Raw genomic sequence first — 22,622 nt, forward strand, 5'->3', positions numbered from 1 at the left:
TATGCATGACATAAAACAAATCTTAAAACAAAAAGCCCTGAATTCCCTTAGCTGTACAAAGCACCCTGGGGAGACACTAAGATCCCAGGAGTCCCTGTTTGGGAGCAGAATAAGGTCTCAGTGACTCAGGGGAGGAAAGAGCCTTCTGCGCTGGAAAGCCTTCTTGCATAGGAAGGGGGAGTCTTCCGTGTTGGGGCGAGCACAGGATGTAGGAGGGATACAGATAACCATAGGGTTTTCACGATCCTGATTCTTAAATTCCCTATGACCAGCGCTGGGACCTGGCAGGTGCTCACTGCCCCGGGTCATAGATGGACACCAAAAGCCTTAATAACTCATAGCAGACACCCTGCCCAACTTCTCTCCCATGCACCACCAAGCTGCTGTCAGGGCATAGCGATTTTCCATCACTAGCTGCCTCAGCTAAATCTGTATCAGTGCCTCGGGGGTCAGAGGCTCTGGTAATAAAGACAGGAACTCCACCAGCCAGTCCAGTTATCTGTGTCCCTCAGCCCCAGCCGGGGAACTCCTTACACCAGAACCTGTCAGCCTTTAGCAGAGCCACTGCAGGTCCACCAGACCCTGGGAGCTGGTAAAGGGACAGCTACTTGGTATCCTTCTAGTCTTTGTTGCTCTTAGCTGCCACGGTCTTCGCCATGCCGATCTCCTCCTTCTGACTCAGACTGCAAAGCTGTGAGGGTTCCTTTCTGAAGGTCGTGTGTCAGGCTAATTCCGTCTCGGTCCCGGCTCTGCACCTTCTCAAAGACTTTTTTTTTTTCGGAGCTGGGGACCGAACCCAGGGCCTTGTGCCTCTGAGCTAAATCCCCAACCCCTGGCTCTGCATCTTCTATAGTCTCCCTGGCAACCTCACTCTTCTCTGGTACTCTCTTTCCTGCCCTGAATCATCCTACTCACATCTGTGGTTGCTGGGCCATCCTCTGACCTCCACACCACTGTCATCTTTTAGAGCCCCGCCCCCTCCTCCCTGCACCTCTTCTGCCAGGATCCTGTCCCAACTGCCTGGCTCAGACGCTTCTCAAAGTCACTGATGGCCATCCTGATCCCCATATATATGTCTCTTCTTATCCCCAGTCCCCTGCACTTTTTGACGTCACCATTGGCACTGTAGATTAAATCTTAACATGTCTTCCTCAGTCCACTTAGGTCAGGCCACCCTGATCTACACCGGTTCTACCTGTGGTCACTACTACAGCCGTCCATACTGTTCCATGCCCCTTTACTAATAAACTCCTTCCCGATGGGCCATCTACACCACCTGGACTTGCTCATCCAGAGCCAATATCACACTTTCTTCCTAAGCCGCTCGCCTTCCTACATCCCTATCCTCCACAACGACACATACCACCAGATCTCCAGTGACACGGGAGTGTTTTAAAGCCATGGCTGACTCCAGTTAGCTACCAAATCCTTTCTCTCCTTCCTTGTTTCTCTGCCTTCACACTCCTGAAGATTCTACGCTTTCATGAGACCTGTTCGTCATTACCTCATGCCCATCCATTGCCTTCCTGAGATCAATCACTTTGGCCATTCTCCTCACACCACTCATGGCTCCGGACCTCTGAGGACTGATTCTTATGTGATGAAGGAAGAACGGCAGAGTAGCAGAAGACACAGGTTTCAGAGATTGGCTTGGGAGGCCACTCTGACCAGTAGTGTGGTCCTAAGGAAGCCTTAACCATCAACCTTTGTCTGCTCTGAGTTTTCAGTTTGCAAAATGAAGACGGTAGCATTTATTTTGGAAGTTGCAATAATTAAAAGGATTAAATATGAGTCATATAGATTATATATAATAGCCGTGTGCGATATTTTAATGAGTGGAAACTAGCTGTCAGTACCACCAGACGCAGCCTTTCGGCCCTATTTGCTCTCCCTCCTGTACACACCGCCTTCTGGATGTGGGTGCAGGCACCAAGTCCCACCTTGTGTTCCCCCTTGGGCTCCCCACTAATCTTCCACCCCCTCCAGTACCTGTGTATAGTGCACCCCCCTCTGCTCTCTTGTTCATCTTAGAATCATGTTAACTTTTCTTCCTGAGACCTTGGTGATGCTGCCTGCCTGTGAACCCTTTATTCTTAAGTTGGAAAAAGGAAGCACAAAGATACAGAGTGATTAATGTGAAGCCATGTGGCTTCTTAATGACAGAAACCAGTGCTGTCCCTGTTGTATAGCCTGGTACACTTTCTACTGCCTTCTGTGCCCCTCCGTGCGTTCAGCTCAGCTCTGCTTTGGGTCAATGCCGGGCTCCTTCTCCTCAATCATTTCTTCTCCTCAATCACTTCTTCCCCCAGTTCCCTACTTTCAAGGGTGGGTTCTTCCTCTGATGCCAGCTGCCTCAATGCCCTGGGATACCTGGCATTCTTTAAATATAAATTCCTCTTCCAACTTTCCGGCATTGGAAGACTATGCCTGTATGAGTGTCTATAAGGGATCAGTAAAAGCTAAAGTCATGTGACTCACAGCTTGAAACCCACCTGGATGTGAACTTAGATTTCTGTAGGGAAGAGCTGGGCGGGGTGGGAGGCTTGGGTTTGTAGAGGAAAGCATTCCCCAGTCCCTGGGCTTGTTCTCTTGCGTTGTGGAGCTCTAAGCTTTCCTGGTTTTTTGCAAGGCGGGTTTATTCCTCCTGGGAAGGTTTGATTTGTTCCTTTATTTCCCTGGAGTGTACAAGGATGCTCCTTACCTAGTCCCATAAAGAAGCTTTGACTCAAGTAAGACCCGTAGGAAAGAAGAGGAAGCCGTAAGCCAGTCAGGTGCGGAGAAGGTTGTGTAGGGCCCGGTGCCTGGCAAAGGCACTAACTAGTAGGTGCTGTTTGTTGTGGGGTTATCTGTGGCCCCAGACCTGCTTTTCTGCCTTCTCTCCTGGCTGCAATATGTGAGGAAGCTTCTTCCCTGGGCTCTGGAGGATTGTGATATGGTCCTGGTCGGAAAGCTGGCTAAAATGACCTGCAAACCCAGAGGTTCCTGGAACTAGGGGGTACATATATATATGACTGAGGAGGGAAGGTGGACCAGTACTCCGGGTTCTTCCTCCCAGCCCCATGCTCCCAGAAATAAGACTCGGACTCAAAATATATTTACAAACACCTTGGCCACAGAGCCAGGCTCCTCTCTGACTAGATCATAACTTAAAATATCCCATTTATTCTAACCTACAGTCTGCCACGCAGCTGACTACCTGTGCTCAGGTATCATGCGTTTGGCTTGTCACATCTTCCTGGGTGGAGCTCCACTGCCTGGCTCCGACCCTGAATTCTTTCTGCTTCCCTTCTATTCTACCCTTTCCTATAGGCCATAGGTTTTCTTTAGTTGACAGTTGATGCATCCATACCATATGCAAGACATTCTTTCTGCACTAGCCCCTCAGAAATGGAAGATTCGCTGTTTTCCACTGGGTTGTACCCTAATCCTTGCTACCCAAACTCAAACTGCAGTTCAGTCTGGCACTCAGGGTACCAGAGAGTGCAGAGCAACCCTACCCAGAGCTGTGCTTAGTGGATTGCAGAGCAGACAGGAGGGAAGCCTCGTGTCTTGCAGCAGTGGGTAAGGGAAGGAAGGCAGGGGCAGGTGAGTGAGGACAGGGCTGTGCTGGGCAGGGTCCCTCTGCCCTGCTGCGCAGGAGAAACCTGGGCCTGGCACGTGTCATGTGACCTGTGACAATGTGCTTTTGCAGGATCATCCGGACCAAAGTTCAGCAGCCTTTCCACCCAACGCCGGATGGGGCAGGGACAGGAGTGACTGCCCCTGGCCACACCATCGGTAAGACAGTTCGGGGAAGAGGGAAATCAACTTAGAAAACGACAGAAAACACTTAGTTTTGGGAACTGTCCAGTCCAGGGAGATCCAGGGCTGTCCATGGTCCCCACTCACTCCTTTCCCTCCTAGGGTCTCTCTGGTGGTATTAGTTCAGTGCCTCCCACATGGTCTCTTTAGTCTGAGTCTTGTCTCCTCTCCCTTTTCTTCCCCTCCTCTCCAGCCCCTCAGCCATTTGTCTTTGAGCTTTCCACCAGCCTCTATCTGGTTTGATCTCCCTCTATATCCTCCATGTTTACTTTTTTACTTAACCTTTGAAAAACACATCTTGGGGTGGGGAAGCTGGAGAGGGACTCAGCAGTTAAGAGCATGCATTGGTCTCACAGAGGACCTGAGTTTGACTCTCACACCAGGCAAGACTCAGCTTCCAGAGGATCTGATACTGCTCTGGCCTCTTCAGACATGCACACACGCATGCACATACACATAAATAGTAAAAGTCGATCTTTTAAAATCAGTTGTTGGGGAGGAAGGGATGAGACCCATACTACGCATGGGTCTCATACCCGGTAACATGCCCAGCCTTTGATCTCTCTTGCTTCTTCCCATCTCTCCCTTCCTTCCCAGTCCTCTTCCCTCCCCTCATGACTATGGCTATAGCTCTGTCTGTCTGTCTGTCTCTCTCCATCCTTCCTTCTGGCCTCTTCTCTTTTGGCCTGTTTCCTCTTATCTCTTTGTCTCTGCCCTCATGTTCTCTGTTGCTCTTTGCCTCTTTGGACCTCTTAGCCGCCCTCCACGGGGTCTCAGAGATACAGCCCAGGCCTGCCAGAACTCCTGCTGCAACCTTCACACACACACACACACACACACACACACACACACACACACACACACACTGACTTCCCTTTGGTCTCCTTCCCTCCTGACCAGTAGGGAAGAGAATTGACTGGTCCAGCACTGCTATGGTTAAGCCACGTTTACCCAAGCCTAGTTAGTGTGCTGGAGGGAGGGTTGTACTCAGACACACCTGAGCTCATCATAGCATAGTGAGTGGGATCACTAGTCGGTTCCCCAACAGGGAACCAGTGATTTGAAGAGTAGTAGCAGCTGGGAGAGAGAGCTGCTTCCAGAGAACATTGAGAGTAGCTTGTGTCTCCCCAAGTGTAAGAGACAGATCTTAGGGAGCCTTAGACTCTAAGTCAGGGCTGGTAAAGACTCCACCCAGGAGACTGAAAAGCAGTGAGCTGGGTTTGTTTCAAAGGATTTGCTCAACTTTTGTAATAGGTGGGATTGAAAGAGTGTGGCTCCAGAGGGCACAGTTAGACCTGTGCTCTCCGGAAGGTCACTAAACTACTTTCTGGACAGATAATCTTGGCAGTCTCTGGGCCTATACCACATCCATCTGAGGGGAGGGGACTTGAGGGACCAGTAAACGCCATAGATGGCAGAGGAGGCCTGGGTTGACCGATCACCACCTTCCCCAGACTGGGCTAACAGCCTGCAATGTCTGTGGGAGTGATTCCTCCCTCAAGCCTCCAAGGAAGGAAGAGGATGTGAGCTCCTTGTCCTTCCTTCTGCCCTCTATTCCTGTCTGTCCCTGCCTGGGGCTTCAGTCTCAACTGCTACCCTGATAGTGTCTCCCCCTTCTTCCTGTCCAGTTCCCAGCACGGCCTCCCCTCCTGTTTCCAGCGCCTCTAACGACCCAGTGGGATCCTACTCCATCAACGGGATCCTGGGGATTCCTCGCTCCAACGGTGAGAAGAGGAAACGAGAGGAAGGTAGGAGGAGGGAGAGCTCTGGCTCCCCCTTGCATGCTTTGTCCTGGGGCTCTGAGCTCCGGTTTCTGCTGGTCTCGCAGCTGCTCTGCTGTGAGATCAGTTTTAGCATGGAAGCCTAGGTACCCCCACTGCCCTGCTGGCTCCGGAGAGTGGGAGGGAGGCTGCTGGTGGGGCCACCAGCTTCACCATCTGCTCATCCCCGATGGTCTCACCTTCTGCTGGGACTCACCCCAGCTGTCCCTGTGGGATGCCAGGAGGAGTGGCATCAACTGTTTACCTTGAAAAGGTTGTAGAGGTTGAGGAGACAGCTGGTCTCTGACCCAGGGACGAAAGGCCAGCCTACTTTGGCCTCACTTGATCTCAGTTAGAAGGTAGCAGCTGATACAGACATGCACGACCCTGAGGTCCTTTCTCTGTCACAGTAAAGTTTAGTGGACTGCTCCCACTAAAGTCACTTGGGGACCTGGATGTGGGGCCTCACCATGTTCTTCATCACAAGAGTGGGCACCATTCTGAGTCCCACTTCTCCTACCTCTCCCTGGGCCCTCAAGGGACAGCCAGTGCCTTGGGTAGCATACACCCAGGAATGAGAAACTAAGAGTATGAGAGAAAATTAGAGGAGAGACTGGCAGGCGTATGCATGGGGCAAGGTGCTTTTCAGAGACTGTGGCACTCGTGGTACATCGTGACCAGCTAGTTTTCTTCTGCCGTGTGAGGTCTGGGCACGCAGATGAACACATACCAGTATCTCAAGATCTCAGCTAGGAAAGTAGTCACTTCTGGTCTTCACAGGGGGTCTAGGACTCTAAAGATAGTCTCCATAAAATGGAACCTAACAAAGAGGAACCTTGAGGGAGTAGTGACCACATGACCCATTAGTTCAAGTTAGTCACAATTTCTGCCCATTGTCCCCATACCTGAACCGGGCAGTGTCTCCTTTTCCCCTCAGAAATGTTATGTTTGGACGGTAGGTTCTGTGGTCGTCCCAAGCATAGACAAGCTCTTCTTGAGGGGTTAAGGAACAGAGTCGGAGACAAAGCTAACATTCCTTAAGCTTCAGTCTGGATTCTTCAGACCCAGGCAGAGGGAAGGCAGCATATGAGCCCTGGCCTCCAGCAGAAGGGACAGAGTGCAGGAGAGACCTAGTCCTGGCAAGACAGTGATGACCTGGCACTGGCCTCCTGCCAGAAGCCCTAATGGTCTCGTTTCACAGGGAAACAGCTTGTCTGGCTCTATTTCTCCTTCTTCCAAAATATCCAAACCCATTTGGCTGCCACGGCCTTTGCCACTCACTAAATTTCATTGTGGTTGTTTTGGCTGCAGCCCCTGATGGGCAGGGGGAGGCTACCAGAGAAGCCCTAAGCCCCAGTTCTCCCTGGAGCTTCTGACATGTAGGCCTCAGCCAAGCTCCCTGGCACCCTGAGTGTCTTGAACCCTAAGGGTTTCTCTTTAGCCACCTGCCTTGTTTAGAGTGTGAGGTGTCCAAGGGGACCGGAAGGCCACAGAACCCTTCTGTGCTCTCCCTTATTGGACTGAGGCTAACGTTCTGTGTACCTTCTGTTACCTGAGCCTTCATGGGTGGTGAAGGGAGGCTGGGAATACCCAGGGCTGGGCCAACCAGTGAGGTCAGGAACAGGATGTTCTCCCCTCTTCTTGCTCACATCCATTGTTTTGAGTCAGTTCAGCTCAATGACCCTCTCTGCCCGCCTGTCAGGAGAATAGCTTGGTACAGAGGGTCCCTGAGCCAAACCAGATATAATTCTTGTCCTTAGGAAGCTTATACTTTAGAACACATGTTAAACAGTGTATCCAGGGAGCAGAAAGCTCATTGGGTATTGGGGGGAAGAGGCAGGGAGGAAGCTCACTTCCAGGAAGGGCTGCTCTTTGAGGAGGGCCCTGGGTGACGGCTGAGAAGGCCATTAAGGACGTAAGCCTGAAGTTCTATCAGAAGCATCAAGCCTATGAACAGCAAGGGCAGGGTGGCCTTAGCAAGGATGTGCTGAGTGGGCAGAAGGGAGCACTGAGAAGCAAGCCCACGTAGACAAGGGAAGTGGCCAAAACTGTGATGCAAGGGCTCTTCTGTATCCCTACGTGGATCTGGGCAGGAAGAGATAGAAGCAGGGCTGGCTTGGGGCCTCCATCAGTGTGGCAGCACAGGAAGCACCTGCAGTCTTCAGGTGAGGGATAGTGAGGGCCTCAAAAGCTCATCTGCTCGGCCTAACCAGGTTACAAGAAGCATCAGAAACTCCACCATTTCTCCCTCTGTTTTTTTTTTTTTTTTTTTTTTTTTGCCCTGTCTCTACTTTTTTTAAACCAACCCCAAGCCAGAAGGAGTTGTCCTTTCCTCAGAAGCTAGGCCTGGGAGGGACACCAGCTTTCTTCAGCCACCCACTCTTGACCCATGGAACCCAGATGGGAAAGGAGTTGATGGAGAGGAGCCGCAAAGGGAGATCTGTAGGACTTCTCCCTTCCCCCACTCCAGAGGCCTCCCAGCAGCAGGGCCCAGTTTGCATTAGGGAGCAGCTCAGATGATTAAGAATGGGGAGATAATTATGTGTCAAGATGATGTAGCCCAACTCTGCAGTCAGGCCAAGGTAGCAAAGCAGCTGGCAGGCCAGTCCCTTATCGCTGTTGCAGGAGGTGCCTCGGGTGGGCGCAGGCTGTACAGACGCCCAGGTGTGTCCTTCAACTCTCGGGCCAGGACTTTTGGATAAAATGGAAATTGATCTGAGGAACTTCAGGGCGTTGGGATGAGGGCAGGGATGCATATCCAGGGACTAGACCCCAGAGGGACTAGGGGATCAGCTATATTTTCTCTGGGATAGTCCTAATGGACCAGGTATGTTGGCCCTCCTCTGACTTGAGGTGTGGTGACATCGCCCTAGAAGTATCATATCTTGAGGCTAGCTGGGTGTCCCTCTGCCCTTCCACCTCCTATTGTGGCCTATTGTGTAGCTCTAACCCTGTCACAGGGATGGACCCTAGCAAGGGCTATGACTGCCGTGTGTCGCAGGCATTACTGAAGGCCTTCTCAGCCATAATTACTGGCTTCCACGCTGGTAACACCCAGACCGTTGCTGGCATTGGCCCTTGGAATGTGGACAGTGCCATTCACACCTGAGGGAATACTCATCAAGGGCCAATCAGCTTTGACTCAAGGTTGGGTTGGGATTCCCAACCCCTGGCCTGCGGGAGTGTGCAAAAGCCCAGACTTTACTTGGAGAAATACGGCACTCAAGAAGGTTGGAACCCTCTTCCTAGGGATCCAGGGCCCTAGTCAGAAAGACCAGGGAGGAGATAAAGAAACTATGCATAAGGCACCTGGACACAGGCTGTCTCTCAGCCCAAGGAGGAGCGATCCTCACCAATGCCCTGGAAACCTTCATTTCCAACCTACGGTTGTGGGCAGGCGTATCGAAGCTTGACTCTCTGGGAATCTAAGAAACACAATTCCATGAGTGTTATACACCGTGGCTCCTGGGGCCGGGAAACAGAGTGGTGCCCACCTATCTAGAAACTAAACTAAGACTGAGAAACTAAAGAGAGGCTGGGGTGCTTGCCTGGCAAGCCTAAGGTCCTAGGTTTGATCCTCGGCCTGCAAATAAACAACAAACAAAAAAGACCAACCACAGAAACCCCCCTTTCTTTCCCCTTTCCCCTGCGCCCCCGCTGCTCTCAGCCACAGCCTGATGCACTGCTGTCCACTGGTGGCAGGGATAGAGCACAGGGAAGTTTTATAACTTGCTCAAAGCTCCAAGTGAAGTCATCTGGCGAGAGCCCGCTGATCGGTGGGAGGGAGGGATGCTGGTGTGTGTGCGCTTGCAGGGGGCGTGGTTTTGCATTTTATCAGTTAGGTGCACAGTGACCTGTGCAGTGGGTGGGTAGTGAGCTGGTGTGGTTGTGCATTTGCAGGCAGGCTAGGTTGCATGGCGGCAAATGGCGGAGCCCCATTATTGCCTGTCACGGTACCCTTCTGCTTCGGGTGGTGCTGTTGCTGGAAAACATGGATTATTTCTTCAGCTGGTGTCCTCCTAGAAGTCCCTAAGAGCTCAGGTTGTGCTTGGAGCGCATAAGGGGACTGAGTTACAGAAATGATCAGCAGTTTAGGGGCCAAAGTCTCACACAGCCCTGTCTTACCTGTGTACACTGGATTCGATTCCTAGAGCTACTCAGCTGGGTGACCTTGGGGAAGTCATTTTACTACCCCACCTCCCCTGTCAAATGGGGTAATAACAACCCTTACTTCTTATGGGGAGGTTTCCAGAACATTGGGTCTAGAGCAGAGGTTGTCAACCTGTGAGTCATGACCTTTTAGGGGGTCAAACAACCCTTTCACAGGGGTCACTTAAGACCGTTGGAAAATGCAGGTTTTTTTTTTTTTTTTTTTACATTCATCATCAACCATAACAGTAGTAAAGTTAGTTATGGAGTAACAACAAAAATTATTTTATGGTTGGGGGAGGTCACCACCACGTGAAGAACTGTATTAGATGGTCTCAGCATTAGAATGACTGAGAACCACTGGCCTAGAGTTTTTAAGCCAGTTCTATCCTGGAAGTTAGATAACTGTATATCTAAGTTTTTTAAAAAAAAGTTTCCTTGGCAGGTGAAGATTTCACAAGGAAATTAAGTTCTGAAAGAATGAAGTCTATTTGGGCCTAGACACCCTGACCTCAGTGGGTACCTTGTAATTCTGGAATAAGCTAATCTGGAAGGGATGGGTAGCCAGCCTCACGTGTACAGTTGACAGGTGACATCCTTTGTCCTCCTGTTCACCTGTTGCTCTGTGGTTATCCAGTAGGCCACTTGTCACTTTTTTAAAGTGTCTATGCATGTAAATCTAAAAGCCCCTTCCTTTTCTAGTATAAGGCCCTAGGTCCCTCTGTCTTCCTGTGCCACATTTCTGCTTCTACACGCAAGCTTGATTATTTGCCTTGGAGAATATATGCTTGTTTTCTGAACTATGTATCATTTCCTATGGTTTACGCAAGGGTCTATGTGTGTAATAGTGCTCTGAGATCTTTGGGAGTAAGGGGGTGTGGAATGTCAAATGCTGACTGAACACGCATGTGATTTTCTAGGTAATGTGCATGTTTGGACAGAGTACTGTATGGCTATGCACATGCTGACGCCAGTAACCAGGGAGAGTCCTAAGCTCGACCTAGACATGTTAAGTGTTCATGATCCTAAGCATGGGCCTGCATATAGTTTAGTCCCAAGAGCCCACTGGTATCAACCAACCTTCCCCTGTTGGCAAGTCAGGAGGCTGTCCTAGGCCCACTCCTAGGAGAGAATGACTGGGCCCCAAGACTAGGGAGACTGAGGCAGAGTTACTTCCGATTCAGGCTGTGTGTGATTTGTAGCTCGGAAATTTTTGTATCTCTTTGAAGAGGGGCCCGGTCTCCCTGTTTGGGGGTCTGGCCCCCGATCTACCTGCCTGTCCTTCGGGATGTCTCAGTGTCTGTCTGTCTCTTATTTACTCCAGTCGAGGTATACACTGATCCTGCCCACATTAGAGGAGGTGGAGGTTTGCATCTGGTCTGGACTTTAAGAGGTATGAGGGCTAGAGGGAGCACGGTGTGGGGGTCAAGGGGAATGAATAGCTTGGGGGGGTTGGCTAGAGAACGTCAGAGAATGGGCCTAAGGGCAGACAGCCAACTGGAGGCAGAGGTGCAGGCTTTCCCCGGGAGCCCTAGAAGCTAACAGTCTCTGCGCCTGGATCACTTCCGCCATGGGCCACAGCAGAGGTTTTGGGGTTGAGGCCTGGTGGCCCAGAGGGTCAGCCACTCAGTGCCTGGGGGCAGTTTTCCTAGCCCTTGGAAAAACAAAGAGTAGATCGGGTAGTAAAACAAAAGCAAAGGAGACCTGGAAGCACCTGACAGCCCTAATTCATCACGGCCCAAGTTTTTTCCTGTGTTCCCATTATATTTGTTTGTAAAAGTGGAAATCAATTTTGAAGGTAATTTTCTGGAAAGAATGGAAGGGAGGTGGGAGGGCCGGATAAGGCAGAGATGGTAAAAGGAAAAATTTAGGCCAGGCACAGCCCAGGGGCAGCTCTTGGCAAGGTGAAAGAAAATTGCATATTCAATCTCCATCCATGAATCTCCCTCACTGCTACCCGCCTCCTGCTTGAAAACAATGAAGGCTTTTTCCCAGCGCTGGGCAGGGCCTCGGTATCAGCCTCACTTTAACTTCAGGGTCATTAATTCCCTGATTATTGAAGGAGAAGAGAGGGTTGCAGCATCGTCAATTCCAAAGGCACCCCCCATGTGATCAGACACTGGCCGGGGTGGGTGGGGGCAGCAGGGTGAGTGAGGTGAGGTGCTTCAGAAGGGGGCGGGGAGAAAGGAAATGGGGGAGCCACCTGGACTGGGGGGCAGGAAGCCGGGAGGGTAGAAGAGGCAGTCATTACTGCATACCTCTGTTGTGTTGTTATTGCAAATTAAAAGTAGCATGTTCCACTCCACAGCTATCTTAGGGGAGGGAGGGGCGCTGAGGGAGGTGGGGGGATCTTATCATTGCTTCTTCAGCAGACCAGCGGTGGTGTCACCGTGTGAGGTGACATTTGAATTTACAATTCCGCTGAGAAAAGCCATTAATTCACAAATTAACATTTCTCCCTCTCCCTCTCTCTTTAACACTCTCTCCCTCTCTCACATGGATGTGCAAGCAATTGAAAAGACAAAGGAAATAGCCTTAAGGAAGAGACTTTACGGCTAGTCTGTCTGTGCTGAGATTGCTCCCCCTGCTTCCAGATAGATAAACCAATTACCTGAGCGCCTCGGCTCCTGGCCGCCCGTGATCGCCTCCTTTTGTAGGCTGCCTCCATGGCTGGCTTACACTCGTGTATCTCATTAATGGAAACCAGGCGTGCTCTGGTCACCAGGCTCTTCCCAGCTGTCCTTCCGAGGAGCCGTGGGAAGAGAACCAGTGGCAGAAGAGACAGGCAAGGGGGATTCTGGGGAAGCGGAAAAGCTGTCCTGGCCCTGGATCTCTGGGTCTAGCTTGCTATGGTAGCAGGTTAGGGATGAGTGTGCAGGCGAGCTCTGTCGGAAGGGCAGGCTTGCTCTGACCTGGGAGGAGTGGGGGCTGGCAGTGAGACAGAGACGGTAAACTGAGTCTGACTCTCCCAGAGGCCTCTGGTCTTGGTGGAAGGGTCTGGTGGACCCAGGGAGGGATCCCGCATGGGAAGGCCAGAAGGAAATCTTGCTGACTGCATGCTATTTCTGAAGGAGCTGGAAGAAGTGCTGAGGAGGTCAGAAGACACAGCAAGTTCACACATGTTGGGCCATCAAAGTGAGATTGTACTGATTCCTTAACATAAGCCAGCACCTGGGTACAGTTGTGCCCTCCTGGTGCCTACCTTGCACACATACACAAGGGCAAGCGCACACACACACACACACACACACACACACACACACGGAAGGAGTAAAAGTGAGAGTGAGTTAGAGAGAGAGGAGGACGCTGTCCAATTCATTTCTTTTTTTTTCTTTTTCTTTTTTTTCTTTTTTTCGGAGCTGGGGACCGAACCCAGGGCCTTGCGCTTGCTAGGCAAGCGCTCTACCACTGAGCTAAATCCCCAACCCCCTGATTCATTTCTTAGAGGATACAGTAGTCCATTCTTACCCACAGGGAAGTCAAAGTCACTCCAAGACCCCTGGTGGACACTTGAAGTCACAGAGAATTCTATATGCCCATTTCTATTTATATATGCTTTGTTTTCCCCCGTGCATACAGACAAAAGTTTAATGCATAGAGTGGACACAAGCAAGAGGTAGACAATGACACGAAACTAGAACGGTCTTCATGATAGATTGGGACTGTGAGAGTTAATCTGATGACCGAGGCAGTTACTCAGTGACCAACAGGCACGTCATGGATACACTGAACACAGGAATGATTCACACACAAGGTGGGACCAAGCACGCAGCTCAGGACTTTATCTCATTACTGAGAAAGATATAAAATTGAAAACCTGTGACTTATTTCTGAAATTTTCCACTTAACTGAAGCCAGGGAAAGCAAACCCCGAAATAAGGAGAAACTGAGGCTCTTTGTGGATCAAGCTGGGGCTTTCTGGCTTTGTATGTGCTGTGTACTACCTGTGACATGTCACTAACTCTGACTCAGTGCAACAGGTCCCTTGGGAGGCCAGAGAACAAAGCCAAATCATGGAGACCGCTGTCTAGACAAATACTGGGGTTTGACTACATTAATAACACTCCGTTTACATCCATCTCTAGCAAGGACTCAAAACCTGGCTGCTGTCCAGGTTAAGAAAGAGTTCAGTTCAAAGGTCACTAAGACTCCAGAGAGAGAAACTCATTTATGAACACTCACTCTTGGTTCTGATTTTACCTTCTCAGTAGCCAGGAAATGCAACTGGCCACACCCACAGCGGGTTCTTTTCTCTCAGTTAGATCGTATGTTTTAGCCAAACTCTCTGGATAACATTAGCCACGAGCTTGTGACTCTTCAGAAGCAAACGCAGGTTGTGTCGATGTCTTTTGCTAAGCCTTTGCCCGTGGGCTCTGTGCAGAAGTGAGGCGTCTATCCGTGGGGAGGTACCAAACTTAGCCATGGCTGTGCAGGACTGACAGGTGCAGGTTGGGGAGTTCAACTTGAGAGGTGAAAGCCAAGTCGTTAGGTTTATGCTGCTGTGGCTCAAGCTGGGGCTGCTTAAGGTATTCTGAGGTTTACCACAGCAGAAGCGTCTTTCTATCCACTGACAGAAAGTCGGAACAGAGAGGTCGGCTACCCTAGGAGAAGAGGTCACGGGTGTGCTGCCCAGGGGGCTGTTGTGTCTCTGCTCCTGGGCACTTAGTGTAGGTCACACATTCTCTGCAAAGGTCAACGGGCTCTCCACGCTTTCCAGTGTTTTGGCTCTCAGGGAGAACCCATCCTATTAGAACTGGCCTCCAGCCCTGTAGGTTGATGTGGTTTCCCCTCCCCACTCCCAGCAAGGGCACCAAACAAGAAATCCATTGCCTCAGCTCTGCTGTATTTCCCCCACCCCCACCCCACCCCTCAAACAGACCCCGAACATAGGAGGGAGGAGCCAGGCTCAGGGCTTTCTCTGGGCCCTTCTGCTGTGGACTCACCTTCCTGGGTGCCCCACTTTCTGGAGACCATTGGACAATGGGGAAAGATAGCTAGTTGGCATGTTGAGAGAGACCCAGGATGCCTGAAGCCTCCTAGACTAGTGAGACCAGAAAGCATCCCTTCCCCAACCTGCCTTCCTCAGAACCCTAGTGGTTTGGGAGCTAGCTGTCCGGTACCCTCATTTTCTGGCCCACAGTGGTGGAAAGGCCAGACAGGCTGGGAGAGGGTGGGGCCTGGCGCAGGAGCTAGGAGTCAGTCATGAGCCTCAGAGCCTAGTTACAGCAGAGCCAGTAATTCAAACCATCCTGACCCTTCCATGAACCCAAACCTGCTGACCTTGACAGCACCAGACAAGAGGCCTCGCAAACCCCAACCTGCTGCAGGCCAGCCTTTTCTCCCTCCCTCCCCAGCCGCCCTATGGCCTGGATTCCAGGTGGCTCCTCATTTGGCCATCTTTATGAAATGTCAGCATCCCCTCCCTCCCTCACCGAAGCAGACCAGCTTCAAAGGACCCTTTGTGCCCATCCCCACTGGAGACAGGGCGTGGGCATTCCCTGGAGCCCGTGGAGGACCCCTGGCTGTGACCCTCTCCCATGACTGAATGAGTAGAACTTGTACCCCTCCCCTTCCGCTCAGTGTATGTGTATGGGTGTATATGTGTGTGTGTGTGCATGTGTGCATGTGTGTTTGTATGCATGCATGTATATGTGTGTATGTGTACACACCTATTGGTATGTATGTGTATATATGTGTGTATGTGTATGCACCCATGCCTGCATGTGTTAGGGTGCATAGAGGGGCAGAGAAGGATAGAGACAGAGAGGATGGGGGAGGAAAGAGAAGCCAGAGGAAAGCAACCCCGGGAACCCGCATTAAAGTAAATGCAGTTTATGAAGTTTATGCTTTCCTCCTCGGGAGAGCTGGATTCCATCCAACAGCCTCTCCAAGTCTGCCAAGCAGGTCCAGAAGACAAAAGTGTGGGCAGGAGATTGAGTGAGCCAGCAGCACACACACACACACACACACACACACACACACACACACACCACACCACATGTGAGCAACCACACACATGAGCACATACTGGAGCACACATGAGCACATACACACACAAGCACAACCTGGAGTGCACACACATGAGTGCAGGCTGAGAAAGCCTGGGAAGCCAGAACAGAGGGATGCAGAAGGCGTACTTGGGAAGAGTGGCTCCACGAGTCCTCTTTCCTTCCCTCTCTATCCTGTCCGCCACCTCCATGCCCCTGCACGCTCCCCAGGCAGTGTGGGCAGCACAGACCCTTGGCTGTGTAGGTACTGTGAGGCACGGCAGTGTGGTAAACTGAACCAGACATTATGGACCACCTGGAGCAGCCCACTTGCAGGAGCCAGTAAGGCATAGTGTGGGTGGTCTTGGGCAGTGGGAATGAGGGCTTGGCCACAAAGGGGACCAGAATGTGGTACCGCTAGGTTCTTTGAAATTTGCCTCTCCTGATGCTGCCTAATGTCCACACGGCCTCCCTGAGGACAGAGGACAGCTAGTATAGTCTCTTGGGAAGATGATGTGAGATCTTGGTCTTTTCTCTGAGAATCCAAGGAGGAGGCCATGAGAGATCTCAGAGGGACTTAGAGTCTCTGCCTTCCCAGACCTGTGTGTGCACAGCTCATGCTCATGGGTACGAGGAATAGGTGAGTGGGTCAGAGTCCACAACTTAGGGTTTTATAATAATAATTTCTGTTTTTATTAGCAAATATCAGTTGCAGATAATAATGGGCTTCATTATGGCATCTCATAGATGTACGTTTTTATTATATTCATCCTGTATTGTTTTCTTATCCTTCTTACTTCTATTAATCTGCTCTTCCCAACAAGTCTTTTTTCTCTTTTACTGTAATGGTGGGTTTTTGTGGTGTGTGTGTGTTTGTGTGTGTGTGTGTGTGTGTGTGTGTGTGTGTGTCCTACTGAGTTTAAGTAGGACCTTTAACTTTTGAGAACAGGAACTATGGGGAGAAAGTGGCTGAGAGGAAGAGTGCCTTCACTCTGACCCACAGATGAGATGTCAGCTCACACACACACACACACACACACACACACACGCATGCGGCATACACACACATGCACATACATGCACATACATGCACACACACACATGCCCTGAGTTTGTGTTCAAGTTCTGCAAGAAGCTGGGACAGAGAAGAATGACAGATAGGGTTCACAAAGACACAGAAGGCAGAGAAGAGGAGGGGTAGAAGAGAGGGGGAGGGTAGGCTGATGTGGAGGATACCACAGCATCCAGAATATGCCAGGCACAGAATGAGGCAGAAAGTGTCCGGAGACGGCCTTGGCCCTTGCTGTCCGCTGCTCTTTCCTCAGCTCTCCCCCCTCAGCCCTCCCCTCTTCCCTCCACACATCTTTATTGGTTCTGGTAATAGCCTTGATTTGCATGTCAGGCAAAGCCTTGCTACACACACAAAAAGAAAACCCCAACCGTGGCGGTGTGGCAGTGTCAGCTCTCGCTGTTGTTCGACAGTGTAAAATTAAATTAATAAAGCCCCCAACACAGGAAAACATAACAGGAAATTAATGGCCTTTACTGTCGCTCTGATGCAGTCATTTGCAACCCTGCTTTCCGCACCAAAGACTTCATAAATGCAAGCAGTTTCTCTAAACAAGCATACTTAGGGCGGCCTGGTATGTAATTTTTCGCCTTGCTTGTGTCCTTAGAGCTAACAAAGCCCCCTTCCCTCTCAGCTTCAGTGAGGTTTCTAACTGGTTGTGGCCCAACTGCAGCCCACTGAGAGTTGTTCCAGACAGCAGGCCCCAGCCCCTTCCGGAAGGGGTAGAAGGACTGCTGGGGTTCCAACAGAGGAATCGCTCACTCCATGAGCCCCTCTTGCCCACGGGCTCTGAGGGTAAGCCAACAGGATTGCACACCCAAGGCTCCTTCCTCTGGTGGATCTGTCTGCTCCCTCACCGCTGCATGCGTCCGCTCTTCTTCCGCCTCTGACTTCCGTCTTCCTCCCTTCATCTCTATACACCGAGCATTCCCAACTCCTTCACACAGGTTGGCTCAGCCATAGCCCTGGGTAACCTGTGGGCTCTCCTGGGGTGGAAAAGAAAGGCAACTTACAGCTCCAAATGGGCAAGGAAGCTGTGTTGACAACGTGTTCTGGGGCTCTAGGCTTCCTCTGTTTTTAAAGGTTGGATGCTAACCATGAGGGTCCTAAATGACCATTTATACTACCCCTCTGTTCTCAGGCAGATTTCAGACCCCAGAGTCTATGAGCTGCTGTGGTAAGAAGGGAGGGGACCGAAGACACAGGTTTCTTCTTTGAGCTTTGGTGCCCACCAGGCTGGGCTGAGGCTGCATTAGGTAGGGCTTCACAGAGCACAGAGCACACAGGGTGCTGCTCATTAAGAACTGAGTCTCATAGCTATGCATTCAAGGGGGAGATGAGAGAAAGGGTGAGCAGGCAGTGGGGAATGGCTGTTTCCAGGGACATCTCCCATGTGGATGGAGGCCAGGGACTAGGAAACTGATCAGGCAGACTCCCAGATTCTTGGGGAGTCATTGGTCTCACCTACCTTTACCATAGAGCCTGCCCTCCCTGCAGCTCTGCTCATTGGGCCACACAGCCCGTCCATGGGCATGGAAACAGCCATGCTTTTCTCTGCTTTGAGGACAGGAGTCCACCCCATGCCTTACTGGTAGGACGTTTAGATATTTATCTCTCACAATCTTAAGTTTTTTCTTTGCTAAAATATTTAGAGTTCATGCCATTTACCAGTAGAGTAGTGGATGGTGATTAAATTTAAAAAAAAGGGTTGGGGATTTAGCTCAGTGGTAGAGCGCTTGCCTAGGAAGCGCAAGGCCCTGGGTTCGGTCCCCAGCTCCGAAAAAAAGAACCAAAAAAAAAAAATTTAAGAAAAAAGATCTCCATTTGATATCTTTTACCCTCCCTCTATCCCACCCTTCTTTCCCTCCCTCCCTCCCTCTCTCCTTTTCTCTCTCTTTTCCTCAGTCACTTCACCCTGTTTACCGAGCCCTCAGCAAACTCTAAGCTGAACCCCAGGTGGATTTCAGCTTTCCTCACGATTAAATTCCTACCCCTGAGGGAGTTCCCTCACTATCCTGGCCACCTATCCTGAATTCATAAACACTGAGTCCCAGAGACAGTCCAGCCAAGGCCACTTAATGTGGAACCACTGGCCCTCGGCCGCCCGGAGATTCCACACCCATAATGTCGCCTAAGATTACATTCGATTTTTTAGCAGGCGTGTCAGACTCAAGCTCTTATTAAGCTCATGGTCAACGAAACCCTCAAGATCTTTTTTACATCAATTGCTACCCAGCCAGGTCCACCCATTCTGTACTCTCGTGATTGATTTTTTTTAAACCTGAACATGGGGTGTTTCATTTATCCCTGTCGCTCTTCCACCTTGTTGGTTCAGGTTCTCAACTCCACCCGATGAAAGTCATAATGATGTCTTCTCCAACATCATCCAAGGAGTCTTACCGGCTGTTCCCCCTCCTCTTCCTCTTTCTCCTCCTCCTCTTCCCCCCCTCCTCCTCCTCTTCCTCCTCCTCTTCCTCCTCCTCCCACTCCTCCTCCTCTTCCTCTCCTTCCTCCCCTTCCTCCTCCTCCCCCTTCTCTTCTCCTCCTCCCCTTCCTTCTCCTCCTCTTCCTCCTCCTCCCCCTCCTCTTCCTCTTCCTCCTCCTCTTCCTCCTCCTCCCACTCTTCCTCCTCTTCCTCCCCTTCCTCCTCCTCCCCTTCCTCTTCCCCTTCCTCCTCCTCCTACTCCTCCTCCCCTTCTTCCCCCTCCTCCTCTTCCTCCCCCTCCTCCACCTCCTCCTCCTCTTCCTCCTCCTCCCACTCCTCCTCCCACTCCTCCTCCCCTTCTTCCTCCTCCCGCTCCTCTTCCTCTTCCTCCTCCTCTTCCTCTTCCTTCTCCTCTCCCTCCTCTTTCTTCTGCTCTTCCCTCCTCTTTTCATTATTATTTTTCTTTCAAATAAAGAGAGTCACGTGGCCAAGAAAAGTGAGCACCTACTCCCAGCTGTAGTACCCAAGTGCTTTAGGGACCATTGAACTCAACGGTCATCAGTAATTTCATTCTCCTCTGCCCTGTCCGTACAGCTCCGAAAGAGAAGGGTATGTCCTTGTCAAATGTTAACCTTCACTGTACCCACGTGATTTTCTTAACAAATCAGGTAAGGAAGAACTATCCATCTAAGCACGCACAACTGATGTACAAAGGTAACGGGAGCAGCTCTTCTTGACTTCAGAAGGCTTAGCATCTCGCAGAGAGGCAGATGGGCCTCCCATCACACAAGCAGAGCGTGACTGACCTAGGAAAGCTGTGAAGAATGTCTTAAACGATAAAACAAAACAGAGTTGTATCTTCCAGCCAGGGCAGTCGGGCAAGCCACCGTAGCGGAGGTGGGCATTTAATCTAAGCATCAGTATCAAGTTTAAGGTGCCGCAGCCGGCTCTGGCTGAGTTCGTGCAGGTTCCAGGGCATCCCGGTTTCTTTCCTAGTCCCTGCAAATCGCTGGTGCGATCGTTTCTTTCAGAAAAATATCCAAAGCCTGAGACTATCGAGTGCATTGAGAAGGCTTCCGAAATCCCACAGTCCGGGCTTAAGGACTCAGCCGCAGCTGTTTTAGGATCCTGGGTTCCTCTCACAGTCCTGAGGTGCAACAAGGACCTGAAAAAGTTAGCTCAAAGGCTACTGGCTGGGCCCTCCCTGGGGATTACTTCCTTTTCCTACAAGACAAGGGCAAGCCAGGAATTCACTCTGCCTTTCCTCTCTCCTCTCCTCTCCTCTCCTCTCCTCTCCTCTCCTCTCCTCTCCTCTCCTCTCCTCTCCTGTCCTCCCCTCCTCTCCTCTCCTGTCCTCCCCTCCTCTCCTGTCCTCCCCTCCCCTCCCCTCTCCCCTCTTCCCCTCCCCTCCCCTCCCCTCCTTTTCTCTCCTCTCCTCTCCTCTCCTGTCCTCCTTTCCCCTCCTTTCCCCTCCCCTCTTCCCCTCCCCTCTCCTCCCCTCCCCTCCCCTCTCCTCTCCTCTCCTCCCCTCCCCTCTCCTCTCCTCTCCTCCCCTCTTCCCTCCCATCCTCTCTTCTTTTCTTTCATGACTACCTCTTTCCCAAGGTTTGAGCTGAACATGCCTTTCTTTGCCTTTGCTTTGTCTCAGCTCCTCTCAGCTCCTCTCAGCTCCTCTGGGTCTTTGTCTTCCTGGCCGGCTTCGCTCTCCCTGCCGTCCCATCTCTCTCCCTGATCCTAGTCCCTTCTTCCATCTGTTTTGTGCCCTTTATGGAGGGCAGGTGCTTTTGTCTGACCATAAGTGCAATACATGTTCATTGTAAAATATTTGGACAAGCCAATGTTTCTAGAGAGAGAGAGAGAGGGGGGGGGGGGGGAGGGAGAGGGAAACCAGTGTTGAAATCCGGCATATTTTGGATCCTTTTCCTCCTGTGCATGTGCAACTCTAGATATGTAATTCTTAATTAAAGCTGGAGTGCTACTACGCACACAACTTTGTGCCTTGCTAGCTTTTCTTAACATTATATGGTAGCATTTTCACATGTCATTACATACTCCTTGAAAACATGATTTTTTTAATGGCCACATAATCTTCCACTGTTCGATGTACATGTCCTTTTAAATCCTAGGCTCATCATATTTTAAGGCTCAGCCGTGTGCAGCAATGCTGATTTCCTTAAACACCTTCTCGCTCCACCCTCCCTCCCTCTCTCTCCCAGGCCCTCTACTTCATCCGGTTGATTGTTTAAGCTTATGGAGGCAGAATTTCATCTTTCAGAGCATCTGTCTTCTGTGGAGTTATATCTCCTTTTAGGATCTCTTGACATGGTGTCTCCTGCGTGTTCTCTCCTCTTTTTTTTTCTTTTCTTTTTTTCGGAGCTGGGGACCGAACCCAGGACCTTGTGCTTGCTAGGCAAGCGCTCCACCACTGAGCTAAATCCCCAACCCCGTGTTCTCTCCTCTTGTGGGGTTCCCCCACTATCCCCTTCCTTTGTCAGCTTTAGACAGGCTTGGTTTCTTCCCAGATCCCCATCACTTCCCTTTAACCCATTTTTTCTTTCTTGGCCAGAGTCAAGGGATAGGACAGTGACCATCTCTGTTCATCTATATTTGCTTTTAGGATTGTATTCAACGAGTGGTCAACATCTGAGATCACAAGTATCGGGCCCTAGGCTAGGTTTACAAAGATGAGAAAGTGGGGCCTCTGCTTCAGATGCAGCTCAGTGAGGAAATCCAGTGGGCTGCTTGTTTTTGTTTATTAATTTTTAAATACATTTCAGTAAAGAAAGGCAATGTGACTGAGTTTGCTTTCAGCTCTGACACTTATCGACCATAGTAAATAGTTTGAGGAACTCACCTACCTTTGAAAGCCCTCTGTTCCCATTGTTATGAACCCAGTTTCCAGAGACAACACACTGTGGTCAGGCTCTGCCCTCTCTGTTGTTCGTCAGCTGCCTCTATATGACCTTGGCAAAGTCCCTTAGCTTCCAAACTTCCGTTTCCCTGCCTATGACACAGGTATAATTATAGGAGCTCCCTGGTAAGTTTTTCTTACAAAAATTAACCATGTTACCATAGTAAAAATTCTTACCCCAGTGCCTACTTTATACCCAGTGCTTAATAAATTCCAGTTGCTACTGTTCGAAGAATTTAATCCATGTGAGCATATTTAGTGTAGAATTTGGTATCATAACAGAATCTGGTTCCACTTATTGTTAGTTTTTAAAGAATTTTATTTTATGTATATGAGTACACTGTTGCTGTCTTCAGACACACCAGAAGAGGGCATCAGATCCCATTACAGATGGTTGTGAGCTACCATGTGGTTGCCAGGATTTGAACTCAGGACCTCTGGAAGAGCCGTCAGTGCTCTTAACCACTGAGCCATCTCTCCAGCCACCCATTTATCATTATTTTTATGGCAGAGATTTGGA

At 50.5% G+C, this 22,622-nt stretch overlaps 1 protein-coding gene across 14 annotated transcripts in view; it reads left to right on the forward strand.

The window, feature by feature from the left end:
- Positions 1-22,622, forward strand: part of Pax2 (paired box 2) — a 91,653-nt gene that overhangs the window by 38,313 nt on the left and 30,718 nt on the right. For 7 of the 14 annotated variants that reach the window (XM_087550440.1, XM_087550447.1, XM_087550430.1 and 4 more), the window contains 3 exons: positions 3,692-3,777; positions 5,430-5,549; positions 11,035-11,103. In XM_087550440.1, coding sequence (XP_087406566.1) covers positions 3,692-3,777; positions 5,430-5,549; positions 11,035-11,103 — 275 coding nt within the window. 14 annotated transcript variants of the gene reach the window in all.

The sequence above is a fragment of the Rattus norvegicus genome, chromosome 1 (assembly GCF_021556685.1).
Source record: "Rattus norvegicus strain SHRSP/BbbUtx chromosome 1, alternate assembly SHRSP_T2T, whole genome shotgun sequence".
Classification (NCBI taxonomy): domain Eukaryota; kingdom Metazoa; phylum Chordata; class Mammalia; order Rodentia; family Muridae; genus Rattus; species Rattus norvegicus.